We start from the raw sequence: 23778 nt of genomic DNA, 5'->3' as shown, positions 1-23778 counted from the left end.
TACACATCTTCATAGGCCACCCACCTGCAGGAAAGATGGGTCCGGGTCAGCAGAGAAGGAGCCGGTAGCTTTCCCGAGCCGCCCCGGGCCGCCCCGCCCCGCTCCCGCAGCCAGGAGCACTCACACGCCGCTGAGCACGTGGATGGCCTGGGTGCGCGGGCCGTGTCGCACAAGCTCCACATCTGGCACTGCGGTGCTCACCTCCACGCCTGGCCCCTCGAAGTCCACGGCCTCAAACAGCACCACGGCCGGGTCCCCGAAGTCCTAGGCCCCAGGGACAGTCAGGTCTCTCCTGCCCAGGGTAAGAAACCCCTGGGAGTGTCCGACCCCGGGGACCCAACTCACAAGGAAAATTAGGGGTGAGGGGGCTGTTGTGGCCTGGGAAAGAGCCGCAGGAGGCACAGAGACAAACCCTCAGGGAACACTCGGGGAGAACAGGGAGAGTGGGTGCAAATTCTTCTCTCAGATTGTCCCAGGGGAAGTCTGGCTGTGGCCAGAGGCAGAGGGTTAGTCCAATTGCACTTGCTTACCGTCCGGATGACGCGAAGGGAGGTCAGCCACTGGTCAAAACCTCCCCATTGCGACCAGTCAGCATAGGCGCCCTCTTCCAGCAGGTACTGGTGGCCCCGGAAGCCCTCCTTCTCGTAGCCCACCCAGCTGGATGTAGGGGGAGGATGGACACACTGACTCAGTCACTGACAGCTCCCCCGCCCTAGGCAGCCCAGGTGGCTCCCCACCCCAAGGGCAGAGTTGGGTGATGAGGTAGAAGGAGGCATCCTCAGTCCTCACCAGCCTCCAAGAATTCGCAGGGATCCCACAGAGGCCAGGTGGGGACTCTGGCTGTCCTCGGGCTGCTGCAGGTTGTAGATGTCTCTGCTCACTTCCCAGCTCCGTCCCTGAAAACCTGGGGCTTCATACACCACAGCCTAGGTGGGGGGAAGAGGTGGCAGACTGATGGGGTGTCATCTGGGCCCAAATACACCCAGCCAGCCCAGGAACTGCTGTGCCAGGCACCAGAGGAGCTACCCAGGCTCTCCTTTCTTGTTGTCCAGCCCAAACTGTGACAACACCATCCCTACCCACCAAAGATCCTCTTTGACCCTGAAGCCCAGACCCTTACCTTGGGCTCTCCTGGCTTCTCCACACTTGGGCAGCCCTGCAGAGGAGATACTGATGAGACACCAGCCCACGGGTGGGGGAAGACAGATAGTGATGGGGACCTAGGATATTCTTGAGACCCCTAAAAATGGCCAACCTATGTCCTCTCTCTCCCCACCCCATGGGTTGATCCTCTCTCTTCCCAGTCCTGTTCCCAGTAGGAGCTCCTGGGAATAGTCTCCAAGGAGTGCGGTTCCACATTTATTTCTCCCTCTCCTGTCCACAGATGCAGGACCAGGCTACTTGGGACCAGGAGCAGAGTGGCCCATGGAGTGCCCTGCTCCTTACCAATCTTATGGGCTTCAGGGAACCCACGCTGGGATCTGATGTACCCCAGGCCTCCGAGGTGGGGTACTCTCCAGGCTCCAGGATGTAGGGGGTGTCTTCAAAGAATGGTTTGGGGTACAGCAACCACCTGGCAGAAGGCAGAGAGGCACTGCAACTCAGGCCCCAGGGACACAGATTGGTGGATAAGAAGGGAGATTTAGATGGAAGAAAGGGGGTTTGTGGGAGAGGCTTCCTCAGGAGGACACTCCAGTCCTTTATCCTCTTTTGCAGTAGCCATATCATTGGTCTCCCCTTCCTCTGGCCTTGCTCTGTTTAATTTCACACAGCAGCGGGCAGTTCTTTGTAACACACATACCTGCTTTAAAACCCCTAGTAGTTCTTATTACTCTCATAATGAAGCCCAACTATACACAGATCCATGATCTGCCCCTCCTTCGCCTCCTTCTGGCCCCATGGCTTCCCACTTGCTGTTTACATTGTCCAGATTGATCTTTTTGGTTTTTGGTGCTGGGGTTGGAACCCAGTGCCTCATACATGTTAAACATGCCATCTACATTGAGCTACATGCCCAGCCCCCATACTGAACTTTCTTACCACTGGGCTATTGCATGTGCTGTATTCTCTGCCAGATATAATCTTTTCCCATTCACTCAATTAACAAATATTTAGGGACATCTACTGTGGACCAGACCCTACTTTGGGCATCAGGAATACAATATGGAAAAAACACAAATTCCTGTTCTCATGGAACTTAGATTCATGGGCCACTCTTCCCAGATGAGGCGTCTCCTCCTCCAGGAAGGCTTCTTTGATTGCTCCCCTGCCCCACCCACCTCTGTCTTCAGCTGGATTGTGCTTTTTGGTTTTTTTGTTTGTTTGTTTGTTTGTTTTTTGTTCTGTTGTTGTTGTTGTGATACTGGGGATTGAACTGAATACAGGGGCACTATGTCACTGATCTACATCTCAGTCCCTTTTTTTTTTAATTTTGTTTGCCCAGGCTGGCCTTGAATTTCCCAAACTACTGCCTCAGCCTCCGCAGTTGCTGGGATTACAGGCGTGAGCCACCATGCCCAGCTGGCATGGTGCTTTTCTGGGTTCCTGCAGTGCTGTATCCACCCCGCATCCCAGAATCCTGGGCTCCTACTGTCCGTTTGCTTGCCTTTGCCACCAGCACACGGAGCACTTTCGAGGGCAGGAACTATGTCCTGTCACCCCATATCCCCATCGTGCAGCTAGGTGAATGTTAAATGAATAGCCTAGACTCACAGTCCTGCGGAAACCGTAGCAGATGCCACCTGCAGGGGCGTCTCCAGGTCCTGAAGGTCCTCCAAGGCCTCTGTGAGCTTCACTTGCTCCCCTGCAAGGCCCTCCTCAGAGAACAGGCAGATCTCGGGGACGCAATAGTCCTGCAGACGAAGTGGGGACAATGTAAGGTAAACCAGCACCCTGGAGACTGCCCTGCCCCTGCTCTGCTTCCTCCAGCTTGTCCAGCCGGGGCTCCAGAGGGCTTCTAGGAAAACCTTTCTGGCTGTCTCTGAAAACCAGGGGTGACTGGAGTGTCCTCTCCAAGGTCAGCCAGCCAAGCCTCATACCACAATCTTTACTGGGCCTTTGCGAGCTGAGACCCAAGTTCCCAGGAGAACCTGCAAAGCCTTATGCCCTCCCCTTTCCTCTGGGGGGCCTGCTGGGAGAGGGACGGGTAAGACAGCCACTTCCTGGGGTCCAGCTTTACATACAATTCCAGCATCTGTCCAGACTGGCTTTTTTTGCAGGGGCAGGGTGGTTATTGGTGATCAGTATGCATGCTAGGGCCACATGCATGCTAGGCACATGCCGACCACTGAGCTACATCCTCAACCCCAGGTGGGCATCTCCACCTCATCCCAGGCAGCAGCAGGTCTGGTGTGTTCTGAGTGTTTCTTCTCACCTACTCACTCATCTGTCACATGGCTGTGGAGCATCTACCAAGTGCACAGTATTGGTGAAGGTCCTACGGGTTCCATTTAGTCCCCCAATGGGTGTCATTAGTTGACACTCGGCAGAATTGAGCAAACTGCTCCTGGTCATGGGGCTTGTGAGGAGCCAGGCCAACAGCAGAGCAGGGTAGTTTTTGTTCCATGTTACAACCTAGCACCTCCCACATGCCTGGCACACAGTAGGTGCCCACTCAATGCTGAATAAATCAAATGATTCTATGACCTGCTAACTTCAAAGCCTTGTTTTTCCTCTGCTACTTCATTACCTCCCACATGAAGATGAATTTATTGTGAGAAGCTCACAATAAATTTTCCACAAACTGGCTGGAGTTGTGGCTCAGTGGTAGAGCACTTGCCTGGCATGTATGAGGCCCTGGGTTTGATCCCCAGAATCACATTAAAAAAAAAAAAAAACTAAATAAGCAAAATAAAGTTATTAAAAAAATTATCCACAAACATTTGTGCATTGCTGGAGAGGTTTTGAAAACCACCAACCCTCCTCCTGGGCCGCTGCCCTAGCTGAGGCTCACCTGCTGCTGCCATCTCTGCCAGGAGAGCGCAACAGTGCTGGCCCCAGTTACTCCTCCTCACCACAGTCACAACAAACAAAACTCCCAGAGGTGGTAGTGTGATGGGCCCTGCCTGGTCACCGCGCTTTCTTCTGGGTCTCTTTAGATGGTTTTGTTGTTGTTGTTTGTTTTTTAGCACCAGGGATTGAACCCAGGGGTGCTTAACCACTGAGCTGCATCCCCAGCCCTATTTATTTTTTATTTTGAGACCGGGTTTCACTAAATTACTTAGGGCCTCACTAAATTGCTGAGGCTGGCTTTGAACTTGCAATCTTCCTGCCTCAGCCTCCCGAGCTGCTGGGATTACAGGTGTGTGCCACCACACCCGGCTTGTTTTGTACTTTACAAATATGAAATTATCATGCTGACTTTTCACACCACACACCCCTCATTCAAAAATAAGAGGTGTCCCTGGGCTGGAAATCCCAGCCCTTCCTGGCCTCCACTGTTCTCCTGGCAGCCGGGGGTTCCCTGGTTATATGGGCTTTCCCGCTCGAAACCAGTCCTCACAGTCTAGTTGACTGTGCATCCTCAGGGCAGAGGGCAGGCCTCCCCCACCTGCCCATCACCTGGCATAGGGCCGGGCACAGAGCGGACATTAGTGAGCATCTGTGAACAGGGAACGGGCAAATGTTGGTGGCACCTGCTCTGGGTGATGGGCAACCCTGGCCTATCTCTGCTGCTCTGACGCCTCCTGCTCCAGCAGATGTCCCCGAGTTGCTCTCCAGGTTGGGCCTAGTCCTCTGCCTGGCCCTGCCCTGCCACCACACTGCATCGTCCCAGGTCCCTTTCTTCCCCAGTGCCTCCAAGGTCAGGAATCTACAGGTCAGTCCGTAATAAGCCTCCTTCTGCCCCCTGCCCCATATGATCTCTCCCACTCTAGGCCCTTGATGCTCTCCCCCTTCCCAGGGTCCAGGGAAGATGAGGCAACATCTGTCCCCAAGCCCAGTCCACTTACGCCGACAGCCCTCCTCAGGGAGCCGATGCCCTGGGTATTCCACGCTGGCCCAGGGACTCTGAGGTCCATGTCTCCTTCAGGCAGGACCAGCTTCCGGCCCTGAAACTCAGGCCGTTCATACAGCACCCAGCTGTGGGCACAGAGACCCCAGGGTCACAGGTGGGGAGGAGGCTGTGCCCACAGCTGATGGGGTTTCCACCAGGATTTCTGCCCTCTGCACCCCCAGGTGCACAGCCAGGCCCCCGCCAGGTGCTCCCCACTCACCAGCCTCGCACCACCCTCACGGAGGCAGCGGCCCAGGCTGAGCCATCAGCAGTGTCGTCCCAGACCTCCCTGCTGGTGCCCTGACAGCCAGGTTCTGAGAAGACGATCACCTGAGAAGGACAGCAGAAGTCCTCAGGCCCTGTCCCCAGGCGGGGTCTCCTGCTGCCCCACCCACTGGCCTCACATCCTACCTTCCCAGGCCTGGTGTTCAGCTTGCCCTGGGTCTTCAGTGCTGGGCTCTGGAACAGAGTGCACGATGAGAAGTCCTATGAGGTCACCTGTGTCCCCACAGCTTGCCATTCCAAGGTCCCATGTCCTCCCTATTGTCTTCTACCCTCAACGAACTGGCCCACAGAAGATGCCACCCTTGTTTCCAACACCAGGGCTTCATCTCTCTGCCCCAGAGCTGGTGCCTGTCACCTCCCTCCCCGGGCTTACAGGATTTGAGAGCCACCAAGCCCTTTGGAATCCACAGTGCAAACCTGCTGTGCAGATACAGAGTCTGAGGCCCAGAGAAATGGGCTTGCTGAATTTCACCTTAGACCAAGCCTCCTGCCTCCAGGGACTTGGACCCCCAGAACCATTCTCCTCCCAAACTTTGACCCAAAAGAGGCCAGGCACCTCCCTTGCTCCCAAGACCTCACTCACCCACCCCTCCGGGGGCTCGGCACAGGCGGGCTTCTCTGGCGGGGGCCTTCTGCCACAGAGCAGGGGCAACTGACCTGGCACCTTCCTGAGCCCTGGTGCCCCGTGGGGCGGCAGAGCAGACAGCTTTTTGCCCAGTGGTTCCAGGGCAGAGGCCTCCTTGGTGGCAGGCAACAGACTGCCAAAGAGAAGGCTGCCTCCCAGTCGGGAGGTGGGCCGGCTGCTGGCCGGCATGTCCGCCCCTGGCTCCGGGTGGAGGCTCCTGGCGCCTGATACGTGCTTCTTCAGCATCTCTAGAGGAGAGCAGGAGACCAGGGTGGGCCTGGCAGGAGGCGGGTCTCCAGAGGGGCTGGGCCCCACTTTTTCCTGTCTGCGCTGGAGCTTCTCATCGTCGCTCAGGTAGGGGTTCTTGGGTTCTTCTTCCTCCCCCTCTTCCAGGGGAGGTACCTCCTGGGGGCTGGGCTCCTGCACACAAGGCCCAGGCTGGTCCTCCTCGATGGCGGGCAGTGTGGCATACATGGCCAGGTAGGAGGAGCGGGGGGCTCGGGGGAGCCGGTGAGTGCGGAGGATCTCAGGGGGCTCCATGCTCCGCAGTGTATCCAGGAAAATCTCCAGGTCAGCGGTCAGGGCCACCTCGTCCTCCTCCCTCAGTGTTTCTGGGAGTGTTTTGCCTTCGGTGGAGTCGGGGACAAGCTGAGGCTCCATGCTGACCTCTGTTCCCGTCGGTAATGGGACAGGAGTGCCTTCTGAGCTGGGGAACACCTTGTCCACTGAGGAGGATGGGGCAAGGGGGACAGTGGGGCTCTGGATAACCTCTTTTTGGGTGGGAGACGAGGTGGGGCTCTTTTTGGATCCATGGACAGCCTTATCCTGTTTGGGGAGCAGAGGAGCAGGAACAGTTGGGCCTCGAATGGTCTTGTCGTGGGTAAGGGAAGGGGAAGGGCTGCCTTCAGCACCCTGAACAGCCCCCTCTTGGGTGCTGGAGGCTCCTTCTGGGCCCTGGACAACTTTGGTTGGCTTGGGAGAGGAGGCAGAGGGAGCACTGTGGCCCGGAACAGCCTCTTTCTGGGTAGGGGCGACAGGCACATCTTCAGAGTCCTGAGCAGAAAGACCTCCCAGGCTGGGGACAGCCCTCCTCTGCTCAGAAGACGGAGCCAGAGGTTGTCCGGGCACTGTAACAAACTCGCTCCCCACCGTGGGCGGGGTGGGGGCAGCTGGGCGATCAGTGAGCCCTTCCCTCTGACCAGCAGGTAGGACCTGGGGAGCGGGCTGGGCCCCAGGGTGAGTGGGCCCCTCGGGCTGCTCTGGGGGGTGGGCCAGGCCCGGGGAGGGGAAATGTCTCTGGAGTCTGGGAGAAGAGGGCACTGCTGCTTGGCTCTGAGAAGTCTGGAGAGGGAGTGGACTGGGGATGGAGGCTCCCTGCACCCGGGGGAGCTCACAGGCCCTGGCATCCAGGGCTCTGCTGTCGTCTTGGCCTGGGCGGGCTTCAGGGACATGCCGGTTCTGAGGCAGATGGGCACCCTCCGGAATGGCTGCAGGGGCCGAGCTATCCTTTAGCTCAGCTGTTCTAGTCTCAGGCAGCTGCCCCAGGACTGTCCCCTCGGTGCTGCCCAGGCCTGGGCTCTCTGGCACGGGACCTGTGGGCTGGGGGAGGCGGCTGGCTGGTGGGCTGCGCTCTGCAGGCACCAGGCTGCTCAGCAGCTCCAGGGCCTGGCTGCGGCTGGGCGAGGCCTCGGCGCGGGGGCTCACCACCTGGACACGGGCCACATTGCGGCCTCTGGGAAGGACCTCGCCTGACGGCGATGGCCCCACCGTCACAGAGCTGCTCACCCGGCGGTCCACATGCCCTCCCACTACTGTGGTGGTCCGCACAGTGCGCGTGACTCTCCACTCCTCGTAGCTCCTGGAGTTCCTGCTGCTGACGCCCACGCCCGGGTGGGGGCTTGGCTCTCGGGGCCCAGGCAAGGGCACCAAGAGCTCCGTCCTGGCCATGGCTCCCATGCCTGGTGGCTCGGTCCTGGGAGCCTGGGCACTGCCATCACCCTGGTCCATGGCCTCCTTCAGCCGCCGCACTGGCCTTTTCTCCTTGGGGGGTGGTGTGTACTTCTTGGAAAAGATGGGCCCATGGCTCTGGAATTTCCCGGAGCAGGCCTCAGCCCGAGGGCCCTGGGAATTCACTGTCTCCTCCCGCGTAGCAAAGCCGTTGACGTCCTCTCTGCAGTGATTGTGCGCCAGCATCTCCTGGGGGGCTTCTGTCCGGGGCCCTGTCACCAGGGACACCTTGTGAAAACGGTGTCTGGTCTCTTCCTGGGCAGGGGGCTGCTGCCGCCATGTCAATGTAGCGCTTATGACTCGGGCCTCGGCCCGGGTTGGAGGCCCAGCTGCCTCCTCCATGTTGGGCCCCAGCGACCTGTCCAGACGTGTCCTTGTGTCACAGTGGGCCAGCTCCCTGCAGGTGATACCAGGAAGAAGAGAGATGAGCATCAGAGGGGACAAGGGGTGGCTCTCGGAAGTACAGAATAGCCACCCCTGCTATGGTCAGGCTGGGCAACCTCAGGAGAGTCCCTGGACCTTTGGGTCTTTGTTTCCTTATCTGTAAAGTGGACAAGACATTCCCAGCTCTGATTTGCTTCATCAGAGCCCCTATCCACTTCTCGTCCCCCTTTCAAATGATTCTGTCAAAGTCCTTCAAAGGGCAAGCTGAGACCTGCCCTGGAAGGAGAGAGAGGGGAAGGCGGAGAGGAAGATGTGTTGGCACGATGGCCTGTGGGTGGGGCTGGGTCTCTGCCCAAGGAGCCCTGGGTCCAGACCTACGGCAGCCACAAACGAGGAAACCAGAAAGCCAGAAACTAGGTAAGCGATGTTCTGACCCTATTCCTGCAATGCTCCTTAAAAGGAGAATTAAGGAAAAATGGGTTCTGGCCTCCAGCAGAGGTGCCCCTCCTGGGCCCTGCTGCTTACTGACTGGATGACCTGGCGCAGGCCCCTTCTCCCTTTTGGGCATCATGATCGTCAATCAGAAAATGGCTGTTCAAAGAGTGTGTGCTTCAGGCCTTGCCAGGATCTTAGCAGGAGAGAGAGAATGAAAACGTGCCTTATAAACTAAACCTTGACTCACAAATTTCCCAATGTCACTTGGAGATTTGTGACCAAACCTTGGCAGGTGTGCAGTACACATGTTCCCGCAGGAGCGTGCGGTGATCATGGTCAGACTAGGGGCATTTTGCCTGGGTCTCTGGGTCTCATGGAGCCCCTTGTACTCAATGCTTTATAAAGTACTTTTCCCTCAGTTCTCTCCTGTGAAACTGATCCTCTCGTTGGGGTCAGAGGAGAAAAACAGCCGGCCAGGGGGGTGCAGCACCAAGTTGCCAGGTTGGGGTTTGAGTCACTCCTTCTGACTCCGAGCCCAGCCACCCCTCTTCTATGCTCTAGGCCCGTTACTCCCATGAGCCTCTTCAGCACCGCACTTCTTCCCTGGGGTCCTTAGGGATGGGACCTGACCCCTATTTCCTTTATGACCCTCCCATGCTCTCTGTGGGTCTTCATAACCTCCCAGAGAACTCTCTGGTGAATTTCTCTCCTTTAACAGTAACAGCAGCAGAAGTGGCCACTTGTTGAGGGCTTGCTCTCTGGCGAACACGCTTTGGTTTTCATTAACTGTCCTATTGAACCCTCAGAAGAATTCTAAGCATTTGAAACCCTATAATGAATATGTTGTTGCTAAATTATAAACAAACATTCCAATTTTGCAGATGAGATTTTAAAAAGCTCAAAGGAACTTGTCTAGAGTCACACAGTAGCAGAGTCAAGACTTAAACCCTAACCCTAAGTGCTTAATCACTGTTCCAAACTCCCTAATTTATCTGGTAAACTGACTCTCTGCTTTGAGGGTTTACTTTCTAAAGGGAGCCACCTCAGACCTAGAGGGGCCATCCACTTTTACCTGATGGCTTCTAGGCTGCATTCACCATAGCAATCCTATTCTCAAATCCTAGGGACCTAGAGAAGGTGGGCTGTCCACCCCACTCAGAGCTAGCCCATCTTTAGGTCTGTGCCACCTCTCCATGGGCAGCTCCCAGAGGCCCCACGATGGGCCAAGAATGGACCCCTCTGTCCCAATTCCCCCATCTCCATCCCCTCCCTCCTGAGAAGCTGGTGGAACCCAGAACTTTGACCCTGCCCTGTGGCCCTGGCAGTGACTCAGGTTTTATGAGGGGCAGAGATGAAAGGGGCTGAGGCCCAGGGAAGCCTGACTTGGCTCCAGGACCACTGGTGGCTATGTCACCATCTGGGGCAGGGCCTGGGGGCCCTGGACAGCCTCATGGATGGGGAAGGGGGAAGCTTAAATTCATTCCCAATCCTTTCTCCAGGCCAGGGCTTCCTGAGAACAGGACACACCCAGACACCCAAAGTCCTGGATCTCAGCACTCCACTGAGGCCCTTACCCCTCCCTGTCCTCATTACAGAGTGCCTTTCTTCTCCTGGCACCCCTGTCCCCAGGACTCCCAGACATGGAGCTTCCCCTCCTTCGCTGGGCCCTCCCAGAGTCCCTGGCCTCTCCATTTCTGAATAACCACCACCACCACCACCTGCCGTTCCCCGAGCCTCCCTGTTCCCGGTGGTGGGCAGTGAGCCTGGCCAGCGCTGCCTCTAACCCGTGCTTTCCTTCGCTCATCACTCACGCGGTGCTAATGGTGTCAGGCGATGAGCGAGGCCCTGGCTAGGCTCCCCCGAAGCCAGCTTTCACACACACGTGGTACCCAGGAGCCCAGGGGCAAAGAATCCGACATTCAGAAGGCCCCACAGACTTCAGCAAAGCCACAGGAGTCAGGCTCAAAGGAAGCTGCTGGTAATCAGCTCAGGGACTGTCCATGACCTCCTGGCAATCAGAATTCCATGCCCTCTGCAGCCCAGCCCAACCCCAGGCCAACACCCCTGACCGTCACTCATTCCACAAGCGTGTGTTCACTGGCTTCTCCTTGCATACTTCTAGGGACACAGAGGTCACCACTTGACAGATCACCTGCCCTATCCCTGGACCATCATGACTGCAGGAATGTTTTTCACACTCTTCTGGAATCTTCCTGCCTATAGTTCCCCGCTTTTGTTCTGGCTCTGGAGACATACCCCACCAACCCAGCTGCCTCTCCTGGGCAAGCAAAGCATAAGTGCCCATTTCCAGAGCCTTCTCTTCTCCAGGGTCCCAGACCAGAAGTGGATTTGTTGGCAGGGTGACCCGTAACCTCCAAATAAGGCTGCAGGGTTGGGAAGGGAGAGGCCAAGGGGAGGGCCGGGAGTAGGGGGAGTGTGGGAAAAGCCTTGTCTAACCCAACAAGTCCTGGGTTCTCCCTGCTTACCTGTGAGTCACCCCCAAACTAGGCCAAACCAGTCCACAGGCCCACATGCTGGCAAACACATGCCGCGTCATACGGAGTCACAGAGACCCACAGAGTCATTCAGCACAAAAATATACACAGACACCTCCGAGACAAACACAGCCAGACACCCCCAACCACACGCACAGCCACTCACGGAGAAACAGTCAGCAACACCCCACAGACGCACAAGTCACACAGTCACATGAGATCGTGGTGCCCATGTGTGTACACACTCCCAAAACACATGGTCAGCTCACAGCCTCCAGCCCTCCTGCCCTTGCAGTTCACCCGCACCCAAACATGAGCACACACGAACCCAGACACACCTCACACATTCCCCCTGCAGCCCCGGGCACGCCCTCACATCTGCCAATCCTGGAATAGAGCACCCTCCACAGAAAGTGGACTTAGAGGGACGAAGTCCCTGGAGGTCACCTTCCAAAGTGGGCCTTGGCTTCCCATCTGAGTCTGAGTCCAAAGAACTGGGGAGGGGCAGAGAGAGCCTGGCACCCCAGCTCACTCCCTGGCTCTTTCCCTCCTCCTCCCCAAGGCCAACTCCTGCCACCCTCCTTCCCTGTCTGCAGGACCCTCCCTGCAAGGGCACCCAAGCAATTCCTCAGGTCACTCTGGGCCCCCCACCCCATCTTCTCCTTCTCTGGCTTAGGACCACCTGGTCCCTGCCCAGAGGATTGGGCATCCCTGGCTCAGTCTCTGCAGGCCCAGTGCTGCCAAAGTCACCCCAGAGGATGGCAGAAAACCCCGGGTTCCAGCAGCATCTGTGCTCCATCCTCCGCTCGAGGCCCATTCATTTGGTACCCTGAGTGTGACCTGCCCCTGTTCCCTGCTCCCCACTCCAATTCTGCCCTCCTCTCCTTCCCTTGTCCCACAGGCTACAGACAGGAGCAGGGGGAGCACAGGGCTGGAGGTGCAGAAACCCCATTCATTCTGGCTCCCTCCCTGTCCAGCTGGCTCTGGGCAAGGGTCTCAGCCTTGCTGAGCCTTGGTACCCAGCATAACTAGGGGTGTGGGATTACCCCCACTTCATGGGACTGTTGTAAAGATTAAATAAACTTGTGCTTACGAAACAAACCATAAATGGCACCATCTGTAGAAGGTCCTCAGAGCCCTGCCTGAGGCCCAGGTTCCCTCCTGGGGTTCCCAGGGAGGCCCCATGCTCATCTCTCCTTGAGGGATTCACGATCCCTCTCTGAACCACAGGGTAAATTGAGAAGAGTCATTTTAACACAAATAAAAACTAAGTCATGGGAACCTCAGTGCCTGCTCCTGTGACCGCCAGGATGCAGCCAGGTGGGGTAATTACTGCAGCCACTGAGGGGTTATTAATAAGCATCCCTGCTATTTTGGCAACCCAGCGTTCTGGAGTTCAAAGCATGTGCCTGTAACCACCCTCCTTCTTCCTCATCTTGGCTACCCAATCTACTCAACAGCTCAAGGCCCAGAGAGTTTAAGCAGCTTGCCCCAGGACACCCAGCACCTTGACTGGCTGCGTGTTTCCAGGCTGGGTCTGTGGCCTCCTGAACAGAACTGGAGAGTGGTGGGTGTTGCTGAGAAGGGGACCCCCCAAAATGCCCATCCTCTCCATGATGGGATTTCCCCATCCTGGGTGGGAGGAGAGCGGTGGGACAAGGGAAGGAGAGGAAGGCAGAATCGGAGTGGGGAGCGGGTAGCAGGGGCAGGTCACACTCAGGGTACCAAATGAATGGGCCTCGAGCTGTAGAAAAACAAGGACAAGCCAGAGAGACCCGAGAGAGGGCAGCCAGGCCAGGCCCCCGCCCACTAGCACGCCTCGTGGGACCCGGCCTCTACTCACCGGCTGTGCGGGGACCCAGGTTTTCCGCCAGGCTGGAGCTCCTGCCGCTGAGCCGTGCTCCCCTGAAGCGGCGGGGCTCTCAGCCGGGGCTCCTGGGGCGGGCCAGCCCGGCACCCCGTGATGGGGCGGGGCCCCTGGGGAGGCTCCTTCCAGCCCCTGGATTCCTCAGGGCCGCAGGGGCGGGGAGCTGGTTGGGCCGGTTCCTCTCCCTCCTCCCTAGGTGCCTGGCCTGCAGCCCTGCAGGGTGACAGTGATGTGGTAGCGGGTCCTCCTGGCAGAGGGACGCGTGTGTGGGGCCTGGGCTGGCTCTGATTGCGCCGGCCTTGGGGTGTGAGGCTCGCCCTTTGCCCCTTCTGCGATGGCGAGGGATGCGGGGCGGGGCGCCAGGGGCGTGTCTTCCAGGTCGCCGGGCGGCTCCAGTCTCGGCGGGACCTCCGAGGCTGTGCAGGGGGCTTGCGGGCAGGTGCAGCCCAGGGATCCCTGTCCCTGTTGTGGAGAAGCAGGCCCTGGGTGTGAGGGGGGCCTGGCCCCCGTGGGCCCCTCTGAGGCCGCGGCCAACGCCAGGGTCTCAGACCCCAGGGGGGCACAGCGGGCCAGGTCAGAGGCGCTGCCCACAGCTGGCCTCTGTAAGCGCCCCAAGTGCTGAGCGGTTCTCCCAGAGATGCGTCCTCGCTTCCGAATCCAGAAACCACCATGGCTGTGGACCCGAAGATCCCATTCTGAATGGCTCTGGGCTTGGACCTGGCAGAAAGCAGAGGCAGAGACTTAATGAGGGCATCTCCCCTGCCCTCCAGGCGTCCCTGGGTCTCCCTGGCTGTTGTCATTGGCACAAGGGAACCAAGCAGGGCTCTGACACCAAGCTGTCAGGTCACTAGAGCTGAGCAAAGGGGCAGGGCTCTGGAGAGGCCCTTAAGCATTTAACATGTTCCCACCCTATGGGAGGAAAGTGACACCCAGAGAGGACATCACTAGGTTCACACAGCAAAGAAATCTCAGGCACCGCGTTGCCTCCCAGGAGCTGGGGCACCGGGCCTCACCATGCCTTCCAAAGCCTCAGTGTTGGCTTACTTGCCTTCCCAGCAGCCTCAGGCCTCCGGCCCTTTGGCCCATGCTAACCTTGGGATTAGGGGTTACGTGGCCTGCCTGCCTGCCTCAGTGCCCATGACCTCTGCCTGCTCTTGGCTACCAGAAGCCTGGAGCCACTTCTCTTTTATCCTCCCAGTCTAAAATTCCCACAGCACACCTGGGAAGAGGTACCTGGGCATAGAGATAAACCAAAGACATGATGGGGAAAGGAAGAAGGTTCCTTTGAAGCTGGCCTCTGTCTGTCTTCCCTAGTCCTGCTTTGAGATGGGAATGAGGGGAGAGAGTTCAGGATTCCAGACCCATATGGACACCCGCCCCCAAATTACCAGTTTTCAAGGATGGGCTTGTGTCCTTGGTAATAAAGGAACAAAATCTGGGGTCAAAATTCCTCCTAGCAGGGGCCCTTGGTCTCAATTGCTTTAATTACTCAGCTATGAAATAGATGCAGCTGTAGCACCCCAAGGACTGGACACCTCGGGAGAGCAGAGTAGAACGGTGTGATGGCCCAGGTGGAGGTGTCCTGGGCCTGAAGCCCAGCTCTGCTACTCACTAGCTAGTTTCCCCATGTATAACATGGATGTGATATTAACAGCACCTGCCTCCTGGGAGTGCTGTGCAGATTGTGCGAGATAATCCGTGCAGAGCACCTCACATAATGAGTGCTCTTTTAAACACTAGTAATTACTCGTGGTACTGAGGACCAAAGAAAGCCCTGTGGCTGCTTGAGCCACCTCCAGAGGAGGCTGTCTCTGTTCCTCCAATAACACTGGTCATGTCCAGTTCATGACTTGGGTCCCCTCTGCAGAGGGTACTCTGGCCAGAAGGTTAAGCCACAGGCCCAGTGTCACTTCTAGGTGACTATGCCAGGAAATAAGGGAAAAGAGGAGCTAAAGATATGCAGAAGTCAAGGAGCTGGGAGAAGGGGGTTCTGGAAACAGGATCTGTCTTTCCATGCCTCTCCCAAGGACCCCATTATTAGGAAGCACATGTATCCTGAGCATCCAGGCCCGTTTAGGATTTTCACATCCATTACATTATTTCTCCCCAAAGTCCTGAGACAGACATTATTGTACCCATTTTGCTGACAGGGATATAGAAGTTTAGAGGACGGAAAGAATCTGCCCAGGGTCACACAGTGAATCAGTGGTAGAGGAAGTACTGGAACTCCAGTTGTCTGACTTGTAAGTCAGGGTTCTCAGCCCCTGCTCTCTGCCAAGTCCGCACTGTTTCTTCAGGCCTCCGGAGGCGCCAGGGGCAGATGCGGTGTGCGCACTGGAGGGGCTGGACCTGCACCAGGTGGGACTGGGAAGAGGAACCTGCGGTGAACAGGGGCCGGGAGGCGCGGCTGAGCAAGGGGCACCCCAAGGCCGGACCTGCGCGGGGCGGGGCGGGGCCGGGTCGGAAAGGGCGTGCCCTTGTCGAGTGGGCGGGGCCTAGCCGGGGAGCTTGCCGGCCCGCTTAGGGCCAAGGGTGCGAGGAGGTGGCTTAGATCCCGGACTTGCTCTTCTTGTGGGGCCGAAGCCAAACTGCCGTGGCCCCTCCGTGGTGGGTACCCTGCGAAAGCACTCTCCCTTTCGGTCCTGGAGCTGCCTGTGACACAGCGCGGACCTCCCTCCGCACCGCGGCGGGAAAGCCACTCCGAAACCCACGACTGGGGCCGCGACTGGCGCCCTCTGCCGGAAGTCGACCAGAGAACCCGTCTGTGAAAATTTGTCTTTAATAATAGCCTTAGTTTATGGTGGCTATAAACTGGGCCTACTGCCTCCTAGCCTGTGCCCTTCCACACCTGACTCTGCCTGTCTGACTCACAAGGTGAGGAACACCTTGCACAGTTGACAGGATCCCCGGGGACCGCAGGGGAGAAAGGCTATCAAGAGGGCCCCAATTCCCCAGGCTCTCTTTGATAGTTCTTCTGGCCTGCAGCCCTACCCCGCGTCCACTCCTTCCCTGAACTCGCCTCTCGCTTTGCCTTTGCCCTCTGTGGTGACTGGTCCTGGTACAGAGGGGACATCAAGTTTTGGGTCATGAGTGGATAGTGATGCCAAGCTTGGTGGTGCACACCTGTAATCTCAGAAGCTCAGGAGAGGCAGGAGAATTGGGAGTTCAAAGCCAGCCTCAGCAATTTAATGAGGCCCTAAACTACTCAGAGAGGCCCTGTCTCTAAATAAAATACAAAATAGGGCTGGGGATGTGGCTCAGTGGTTAAGCGTCCCTAGATTCGATTCCCAGTACCACTCCACCCCATGACCGCCCTCCCCAAAAACGGTGGACAGTGATATCTTGGAGGAACAGGGAGTGCCAACTGAGAGGGTGGTTGTGTAGAGCTGTGAGATTGAAAGGTGGTTGGAAGCAGCAAAGGAACATCTGGGCAGGTGTTGGAAATGCTGTTTGGAAAGGATGGCAAAGTGCCCCTTGCTGGGCAGGCAGCATGGTCTGCACCTGGCAGAGTCCTGGAGGGCTGGACTGTCCATCGGTGAGTTGAGATGGAGGGCTTGGTTCCATCTAGGTCATAGACCACGAATGGAACCAAACCTTGCCCGAGGTAGATGGCTTCAGGAACCCAGCCTCTTTGCAGTTGTGTCCCCTGACCTGCTCCCAGGTGAGATGTGAGATGTAAGATCTGGTGAATACATGGCGACTTCCCCCGCCACTGGAGAAATTCAGGAGGCCCCAACTCGTCACTGAGAAAATCCTTTAATTGCTTTGCCCCTGCCTATTTCCCAGGGCCATCCTGGTGCCACCACTCAGGCTGGCTACCCTGGCTTTCCCTGGGATGCTGAGGACACCTTGACTTTGTCCATGTCTCAGGCCATTCGTCTGCTTCTCTGATGGCGCCATTACAAGATCTAGTGCTCCCTGGTGCCAATGGGCAAGGCAGGAGGAGAGAGAGGCCAGGGGCAAGTGGGTGTGAGAGAGGTTGCAGGGCTGGGGCTTGTGTAGCCGATGGTGCAGCTTCAGATGAATGTGCTGGGCGGAGCGTCTTGGGCAGACACTGCATTGGAAAGGCGGGGCTCTGGAGTGCAAGCGCAGGTGGGTCTTGAGGTTGCTGGAACTGCTGAAGCGCTTGTGGCACATCTGATGGAAATGGCACCGGCATCAGCCCTGGCCTTGGGCTGGCTCAGGATGTCTCTCCTCCTCCCCATCTTGAAAACACCCCTTTCTACCTGCCTCCCTGTCAATGCAGGGTTGGAAGACTTCCCTGGTGATTTCTCCCTGGAACCCACAGTATCTGGCACATTAGAGCCAGGCAGATGGGGGTTGGAGTTCTTCTTTACTTCCTGTGACTCCTCTCTAGCCTTCCTCTCATTATTGGTAACATATGACTAGTAACTCCTAACCTCATAGTTAGGGGAGCTTGAATGAGTTAATCATATAGAACCCTGTGCGTGAGGCTGCAGCGTCAGTGGATGTAATTAACATTTACTGGGGGGGGGGGGGGGACTGAACATGCCAGAAATTGGTCTCACAGAGTCTTCTGGAGGAGTGTAGTTACACTTCTAGGGAAGTGTAACTAGGTACTAACACAACTATTGAGAAAGCAAAAGTTCAGAAGAGTGAAGCCCCTATCCAAAAGTCACACAGCAAATTGGAGGAGGAGCTAGGATTTGAACATAAGTAATCTGATCCTGTAGCCTAGACTCATAGGCTCATCTCCGCCCCTGTAAAAGGAGGAGAGAATTCCTGCTCTCTGACCTCGCAAGGGATGGGGTCACACTTGAAGGAGGGACCTACATTGATCAACAACCCTGGGAAGTGGGTAACGGGATGCATTCTCCAGGACCCAAACTTGACTTTTCTCCCTTCACAGACATACATCTCAACTCCCTCCTCCAATTTCATTCATTCCAAGATGACAGGGCTCAGACTCATCCTGCCTTAGCTCCCTTCCCTAGTCCCAATGTCCCACTTCCTTTCTTGTCTCTCTCTCTTTTTTTTTTTTTCAGGGGGACTGAAGAATGGAGGCCCAGGTGCCACCCTCCAGGGCCTAGCATTGCTCACCAGGCTACAGGAGTACAGGGGAGGGGAAGAGGGTCTCACCACACACTCGTGGGGTCGCTCCCCAGTATGCACCAGGTAGTGCTTCTGCAGGTGGGCGAGCTGAGTGAAGCTCTTCTGGCACAGGACACACTGGAATGGACGCTCCCCGGTGTGCACACGCAGGTGGACCTGAGCCAGGGATGGGATGACGCTGCCCAGAGCCCCCAGCATGACCTGGGGTCCTCTCCAGACCTCTTCCCACATCCCCACAGGACCCCTTGTTGGCATCCAGGACTCTCCATCCCCTTGCCTTCCCATCACCTCCCTCAGAGCCTGTCAATCACTCCCAGATACTCCCACTGCCCTGCAAGGGAGATGGCAGGGAAAAGGAGGTCAAGTAAAGAGTAGCCCAGGTGTCCTGGAGCCCTGCTGCTCAGGGATGGTCCACAGACCAGTGGCATCAGTATTGCCTTGGGAGCATGTAAAATGCAGATTCCCAGCTCCTCCCCCCACCAGCGGAGCTGAGTCAAATCTCAAAATCTGCGGGCCTGGGAATCCACAGGCTTACTAGCTCTCCAGGTGAATTGAGGCTGGTTAAAGTTTAAGAACTCCTGCCCTAGAGGATCCAGCAGGGCTGTTCCCCAATAACCACTACTTTCCTCAACTTCAGTGGATGCCAATCTGGGTTTTTTAACAGAGATAGGGCCATGTGCGCCCCCTGCTGGAAGGTACAGATAATGAGCATCCCCTTGAAAAATGTTGACCGTCAGGTCTGTGGTATAGATTCACCCAAATCTACCCATCCCTCATCTGACCTTCAATAAATAAACAGTCTTAACTGGAAGTCCAGAAAAAAAATGGTTGTCCAGGAAATGGCTTTGCACTAGGTGTTGAGAGACTGATATCAAAGCTAACCCCCGCATTGCGGTACAGTAACTTTGGAAAACCCTGCTCACGGAGCCTCATTTTCCCTTGTTAACAGAGGCAGACTTCGAGGGCCAACAGGACTGAGTCGACCATTTTATGCTGTGTCTCCACCTGGACAGATGAACAGTTCCAAGGTCACATGGACCTAGAGGCTGCCCAGGAGTGCCTTCCAGCTTTCAGGTCCTTGATTTTAGAATCCGGGAGGTTTCTAGAATCCTCCCTGAGAGACATTAAGGGGAGGTTAAGGGGCATGGGAGGGTTGAAGGGGAAGCAGAGCCCAGGAGGCAGATACCTTGAGGTTGGAGAGCTGCCCAAAGCTCTTGCCGCACACATTACACTCATACAGGATTTTGCCGTTCTCTTTCTTCAGCGGGTAGGACAGCCCTGCGGTGCCTTCCCTGGAGCCCAGAGGGGTCCGCTTTGCTGGAGCTGCCACACCAGCACTCCCCATCCCCAGGGAGGAGGTTTGGGCAGCTCCTGGGTCTCGATCCTTAGCCTGAGAGGGCAGGGTTTGGCCAGAGGCTTGGAGGGCCCCAGGGTACAGAAGCAAGGTCTCCCGCTGGGGACTGTAGTGCCCAGGATCATTGACTGTCCTCAGCAAGCAGGATGCAGCCACGGTGGAGTAGGAAGTGTCTTGGGGCAACATGAAGAGATGGGGACATTGGACAGAAGGTAGGGCCCCGCAGGTGAACAGGTAAGGTGGAGGCAGGAGCAGAGGGTACCCAGGATAGAAGGGGTGGAGGCTGAGTAGAAGCTCCTTGGAGATGGGGGTGAGAGGAGGGCAGGGGCAGAAAACTGAGGGGCCAGGACTCGTTCCATTCAGCCAGAGGGTCGGGGAGGAGCTGTTGTGAGGAGGGAAGAATGGCCCCTGGCCAGCTCTTTCTGGCTGGTTGCCCATCTCAATCCTGCTCAGGTGGTACTTGGCTGCAAGTTTCTCATCATCGGTGAAGATGGCATGCAGCCCCAGTGGCGGGTGCCCTGAGCAGAAAAGAGAAGACTGTGAAGCCCCCACAGCCTGGAGTAAACGTCTGTCCCACATCAGACCTGCCCAGTCCAGGGCTGGAAAAGAACTCCGGCCTGTAAGCTGGGTGGAGCCCCCTGGGCAAGGCACCTCTCCCTTCCCCAGCTATTGCACTTGCCAATGAAAGCTGCTCGCATTCCTGTTGACAATTTCAGGGAGAGAAAACAGTTCAAGAAGCCTGACAGATATCCAGGGTAAGAAGTCAAGTGCGCAGTTGGATCAGCTGGTTTGTGGTTGAAAGGAGAGGGCCTAGCTGGAGACAGAACTTGGGATGCCAGGGGCTCAGATGAGATCACATACAGTAATGCCAGATCTGTGTCCAAAGTGGCAGCTGCTGGACCCATGGGATTAAATTGACATTAAAATAAAATTTAATAAAATATTCAGTTCTTCACTTTTACTGGTCACACTTATTTTTATTTTATTATATTAATTAATTAATTAATTTTGTAAACAAATTAATTAATTAACTGGAACTTGAACCCAGGGGTGCTTTGCCACTGAGCCACATCCCCAGCTCCCCCTGCCCTTTTTGTTTTTAAATTTCAAGAGAGAGTCTCATTAAATTTCTTAGGATCTTGCTAATTTGCTGAGGCTGGCCTCAAATTTGCAATCCTCCTGCCTCAGCCTCCCAAGTCACTGGGATTACCGGCATGTGCCACTGTGCCTGGCTGTACTAGTCACACTTAAAGTACACAGTGGGTTATAGTATTGAGTGGCATAGACATAGACTAGGCCCACTGTCATGAGGAGTCCTATCAAAAAGTGCTATTCTAGATGAGAACAGGAGAGGGAAAGAGAGGAAGGAGAGGATAGGGGAAAGAAGATGGGAGGAGAGGATGGGAAAGACAAGAGAAGAAGGGAAGAGGAGATGAGAAGGAAGAGGAGAGGAGAGAAGGGGAGGACTCTAGATATGAAAATATTTAGGAGGTAAGTAGAACAGCTAGCAAGGGAAACTGAGATATAATAGGTTAAGAAAAAGGCACAGAGGGATAAAAAGTAAAATGTTTGGGCAGTAGGTAGAGCTCAGTGGTCGAGCGCTTGCTGAGGCCCTGGATTTCCCCAGTATGGAAAAGAAAAGAGTAAAAGACTAAAAAGAAAAGAGTAGTTAAAAGTAGATTCTCCAGTTGGATCCTCACTTATTCACTCAGTGGACTTGGCTGTGCTGTCTCACTCTGCTTTGTGCTGGGATCCCAGAAATAAAGGACACAGAAGGAGAGTCCCTGCCCTCTGGGAGGTCTTAGTCACATAAGGAAAGGATGTATTATCACAAACGGAGAATGTAGGCAAAAATGAGATCAGCTTTTATGGATGAAGAAACAGGCCTCAGGGATGTGCACAAAGCCATGGAACTAGAAAGGGCAGAAACATGACCCTAAGCCCTGTCTCCCAGCCCAGGGTTCTTATCTTATAATTGACTCCTCTAGTTCAAACTCTAGGCAGACAAAGCTCTTCCCCCCATGACTTCAGCGACACCAGCTCAGTACACCCCTCTGGCTCAGGTATCACCACCTGGGAAGTCCCTGCAGCTGCAGTCAGACCCACAGGCCAAAACCTGGAAGTATGCCTGAGGCTCTGTCCTTACCAGTGACCAGAGTCCCCTCCCCTCCCTTGCCCCACCCAACCATCCCTCAAGGTGTAGCCCATGTAGTCACTGACTCACTCTGGCCCCAGGAGTACTCTAAGACCCTGAGGGGCTGTGCCTAGGGATGCTGTCTCCAGGGCACACAGATACAGGCTCTGGTGGCAGGCCAGCAGGACAGATCCAGCTGGTGCCAGCGGCAAGGGACACATCCAGCTGGCAGAGGACAGGCCTCAAGCATCCACTGTGCCTAGAAGTGGCCCGAAGTTCATGAAGACCTGGAGGGCAAGGGGCTCTGAGACTGGTGGCTGGGACTTGGGGGTCTCTTGGGTGGTCCCACCTCTAGTTTGGTTTCTGAAGAAGCTAAGACCTGCCACCCCACATATCTGTCATTCAAATTGTACCCCTTTCTTCATCCAAAGGACTTTCTCACCCCCTGCAAGACTGTCCTCCCCTCCCCCACCACCCATCTGTTCTCCCTCCCCGCCCCCTACACCTGATCACCCTGGTCTCTGGTATATTTCAGATCATCTACTCTTTGTTTTATTTATTTATTTATTTATTTATTTATTTAGTTTTAGGTGGACACAATATCTTTATTTTTTTATGGTGCTGAGAACTGAACCCAGTGCCTCACGCATGCTAGGCGAGCACGCTACCACTTGAGCCACATCGCCTGCCCTCTACTCTTTGTTTTAAATGGAACCAAGGTGAACTTGGGGAAAATTCTCATCCAAGACTGTAAGCACTACAGTATGGCCCTGAGCCCTCTCCCACTAAAGCCCAAGGCCATGGTCATATCAGCCAAGCCTTCTGTATAACCTTTCTCCTTTTTATTGCCACAGGAGGGTCTGGGTCCCTATGGCATGGACACAGGGTCTTTAAACTTCAAGGGCATATCCCCATGATGTGCCTAGAGGAGGGGACACTCAGGACCAAGGAGGCATTCAGACACCTCCACTTCTTCCTAATGTCACCTCCTTTCATCAGCAGACTGTCCTCAAAGAGAAGACTGGGACCCCATCCTACCTGAAGGCCTTGGCAGAGCTAAAAGTCAGCCAGGAGACTGGGAACTCCCTTTCCCGGCAGGTCCTGGTCTTGTGGCAACAACCCAGTTATGCAGCTGATTTTCCCCTCATGCCCCAACCCCTACCTACTGGGAAGACAGGTGAGTCAAGGTGAGCCAGAAAGGTACTCCAGGAAGGTGCCTGGGTTCTAGGACTGGCTCTTCCACCAACATGCCTTGTGACCATGAGCAGATCACTTTCCCTCCTGGTCTCAGTTTCCCTATCTTCAAAATGGAGCGTTGGCCTGGTTGATGTGTAAGGGTTGGTGCCGACATTTAGAAGCCAGTGATGCTCTCCTGGTAGGTGCAGAAATGGCATTAAGTGCAGACTAACCAATGAGAAGTGAGAAGCAGAGGTGGCTTGAGAAAAGAGAGGGAGATCCTCATGGAGGTTCCTAGGGAACATTTGGATTCCTCAGGGTCACGGAGAATAGAGGCGCCACCTCTTTCCATGGAGAAAGGGCAGGGCTGGGGATGCAGCTCAGTTGGTAGAGTGCTTGCCTTGCACGCACAGGCCCTGGGTTCAATCCCCACAAAAAAATGGGGGCTCCCCTCCATTCAGTTTCACCCAGATGGCTTTCCTGGGCAGCTGCGGAAACCTCAGGGTCCTGTCACCCAAACTGCAGTGTGCAGATCCCTCAGCAGACAGGAAACCTGAGAGAGGGAGTCCAGGTCCTCAGGAACCCCTGGCCGCCTGACAGGAAGAGGCCCTATGCACAGCCAGGGCCTCTTCAAGGCCAGAGCTCCCCTCGAAGGCCCCCAAGACTGCTTCCTCTCGGTGACCATCCTCCCCTTCAAGCCCAAATGCCTCTCAGACCCTAAAGCCCTCCCTCCAGTGTCTCAGCCCTCCAAAACCCCTTTTCCTTTGCCTCTTTCCCGACTCCTCCCCAACCTGCCTCAGGTTTCAAAACAGGTACAAATACCTGGCCAGGCAGCCATCCTCTCTGGCTGGGGAGGGAAGAGGTGGGCAGGCAGGCTGCTGCCGTGGCTGAGGCCCCAGCAGGTGTGAGAGAAGACAGGAAGATGCTACATTTGAAGTTGCCTCAAAGAG

General features: G+C 55.9%; 2 protein-coding genes and 1 long non-coding RNA gene across 5 annotated transcripts in view; 1 reads left to right on the top strand and 2 right to left on the bottom strand.

The window, feature by feature from the left end:
• The window catches only part of Crybg2 (crystallin beta-gamma domain containing 2), a 23225-nt gene extending 9381 nt beyond the window's left edge, over positions 1-13844 (bottom strand). Inside the window, exons 1-12 of the mRNA XM_048782704.1 lie at positions 13068-13844; positions 5862-8307; positions 5405-5452; positions 5214-5323; positions 4950-5079; positions 2713-2852; positions 1447-1573; positions 1121-1156; positions 790-926; positions 531-657; positions 125-264; positions 6-24 (exon numbers count right to left, since the gene is read on the bottom strand). Of these exons, the coding sequence (XP_048638661.1) occupies positions 6-24; positions 125-264; positions 531-657; positions 790-926; positions 1121-1156; positions 1447-1573; positions 2713-2852; positions 4950-5079; positions 5214-5323; positions 5405-5452; positions 5862-8307; positions 13068-13762 (4155 nt within the window). The 5' untranslated portion in view covers positions 13763-13844. The remainder of the gene's footprint in view (positions 1-5; positions 25-124; positions 265-530; positions 658-789; positions 927-1120; positions 1157-1446; positions 1574-2712; positions 2853-4949; positions 5080-5213; positions 5324-5404; positions 5453-5861; positions 8308-13067) is intronic.
• A 1502-nt stretch (positions 13845-15346) lies between these two features.
• On the top strand, positions 15347-20476 carry LOC125620462. 2 transcript variants are annotated; one of them, XR_007352155.1, is made up of 4 exons: positions 15347-15449; positions 19114-19238; positions 19972-20137; positions 20235-20476. It is a non-coding gene; the product is annotated as an uncharacterized LOC125620462 (long non-coding RNA). The 2 variants fall into 2 exon arrangements; XR_007352154.1 differs by lacking the exon at positions 15347-15449 and having other exon boundaries at positions 18305-19238.
• On the bottom strand, positions 16829-23778 carry Znf683 (zinc finger protein 683). 2 transcript variants are annotated; one of them, XM_015485462.2, is made up of 4 exons: positions 23651-23778; positions 19351-20036; positions 18192-18320; positions 16829-17228 (listed from the first exon to the last, which is right to left on the bottom strand). In XM_015485462.2, exons 1-4 carry the CDS (start codon positions 23664-23666, stop codon positions 16848-16850), a joined length of 1212 nt encoding a protein of 403 aa, XP_015340948.1. In that variant the 5' UTR covers positions 23667-23778; the 3' UTR covers positions 16829-16847. The 2 variants fall into 2 exon arrangements, with proteins under 2 accessions (XP_015340948.1, XP_048672003.1); XM_048816046.1 differs by lacking the exon at positions 23651-23778 and having other exon boundaries at positions 19351-20237.

The sequence above is a fragment of the Marmota marmota genome, unplaced genomic scaffold (genome assembly GCF_001458135.2).
Source record: "Marmota marmota marmota unplaced genomic scaffold, marMar, whole genome shotgun sequence".
In the NCBI taxonomy this organism is placed as follows: Eukaryota; Metazoa; Chordata; class Mammalia; order Rodentia; family Sciuridae; genus Marmota; species Marmota marmota.
The sequence above is the reverse complement of the archived record's forward strand: the minus strand, read 5'-3'. Positions and strand labels throughout refer to the sequence as shown.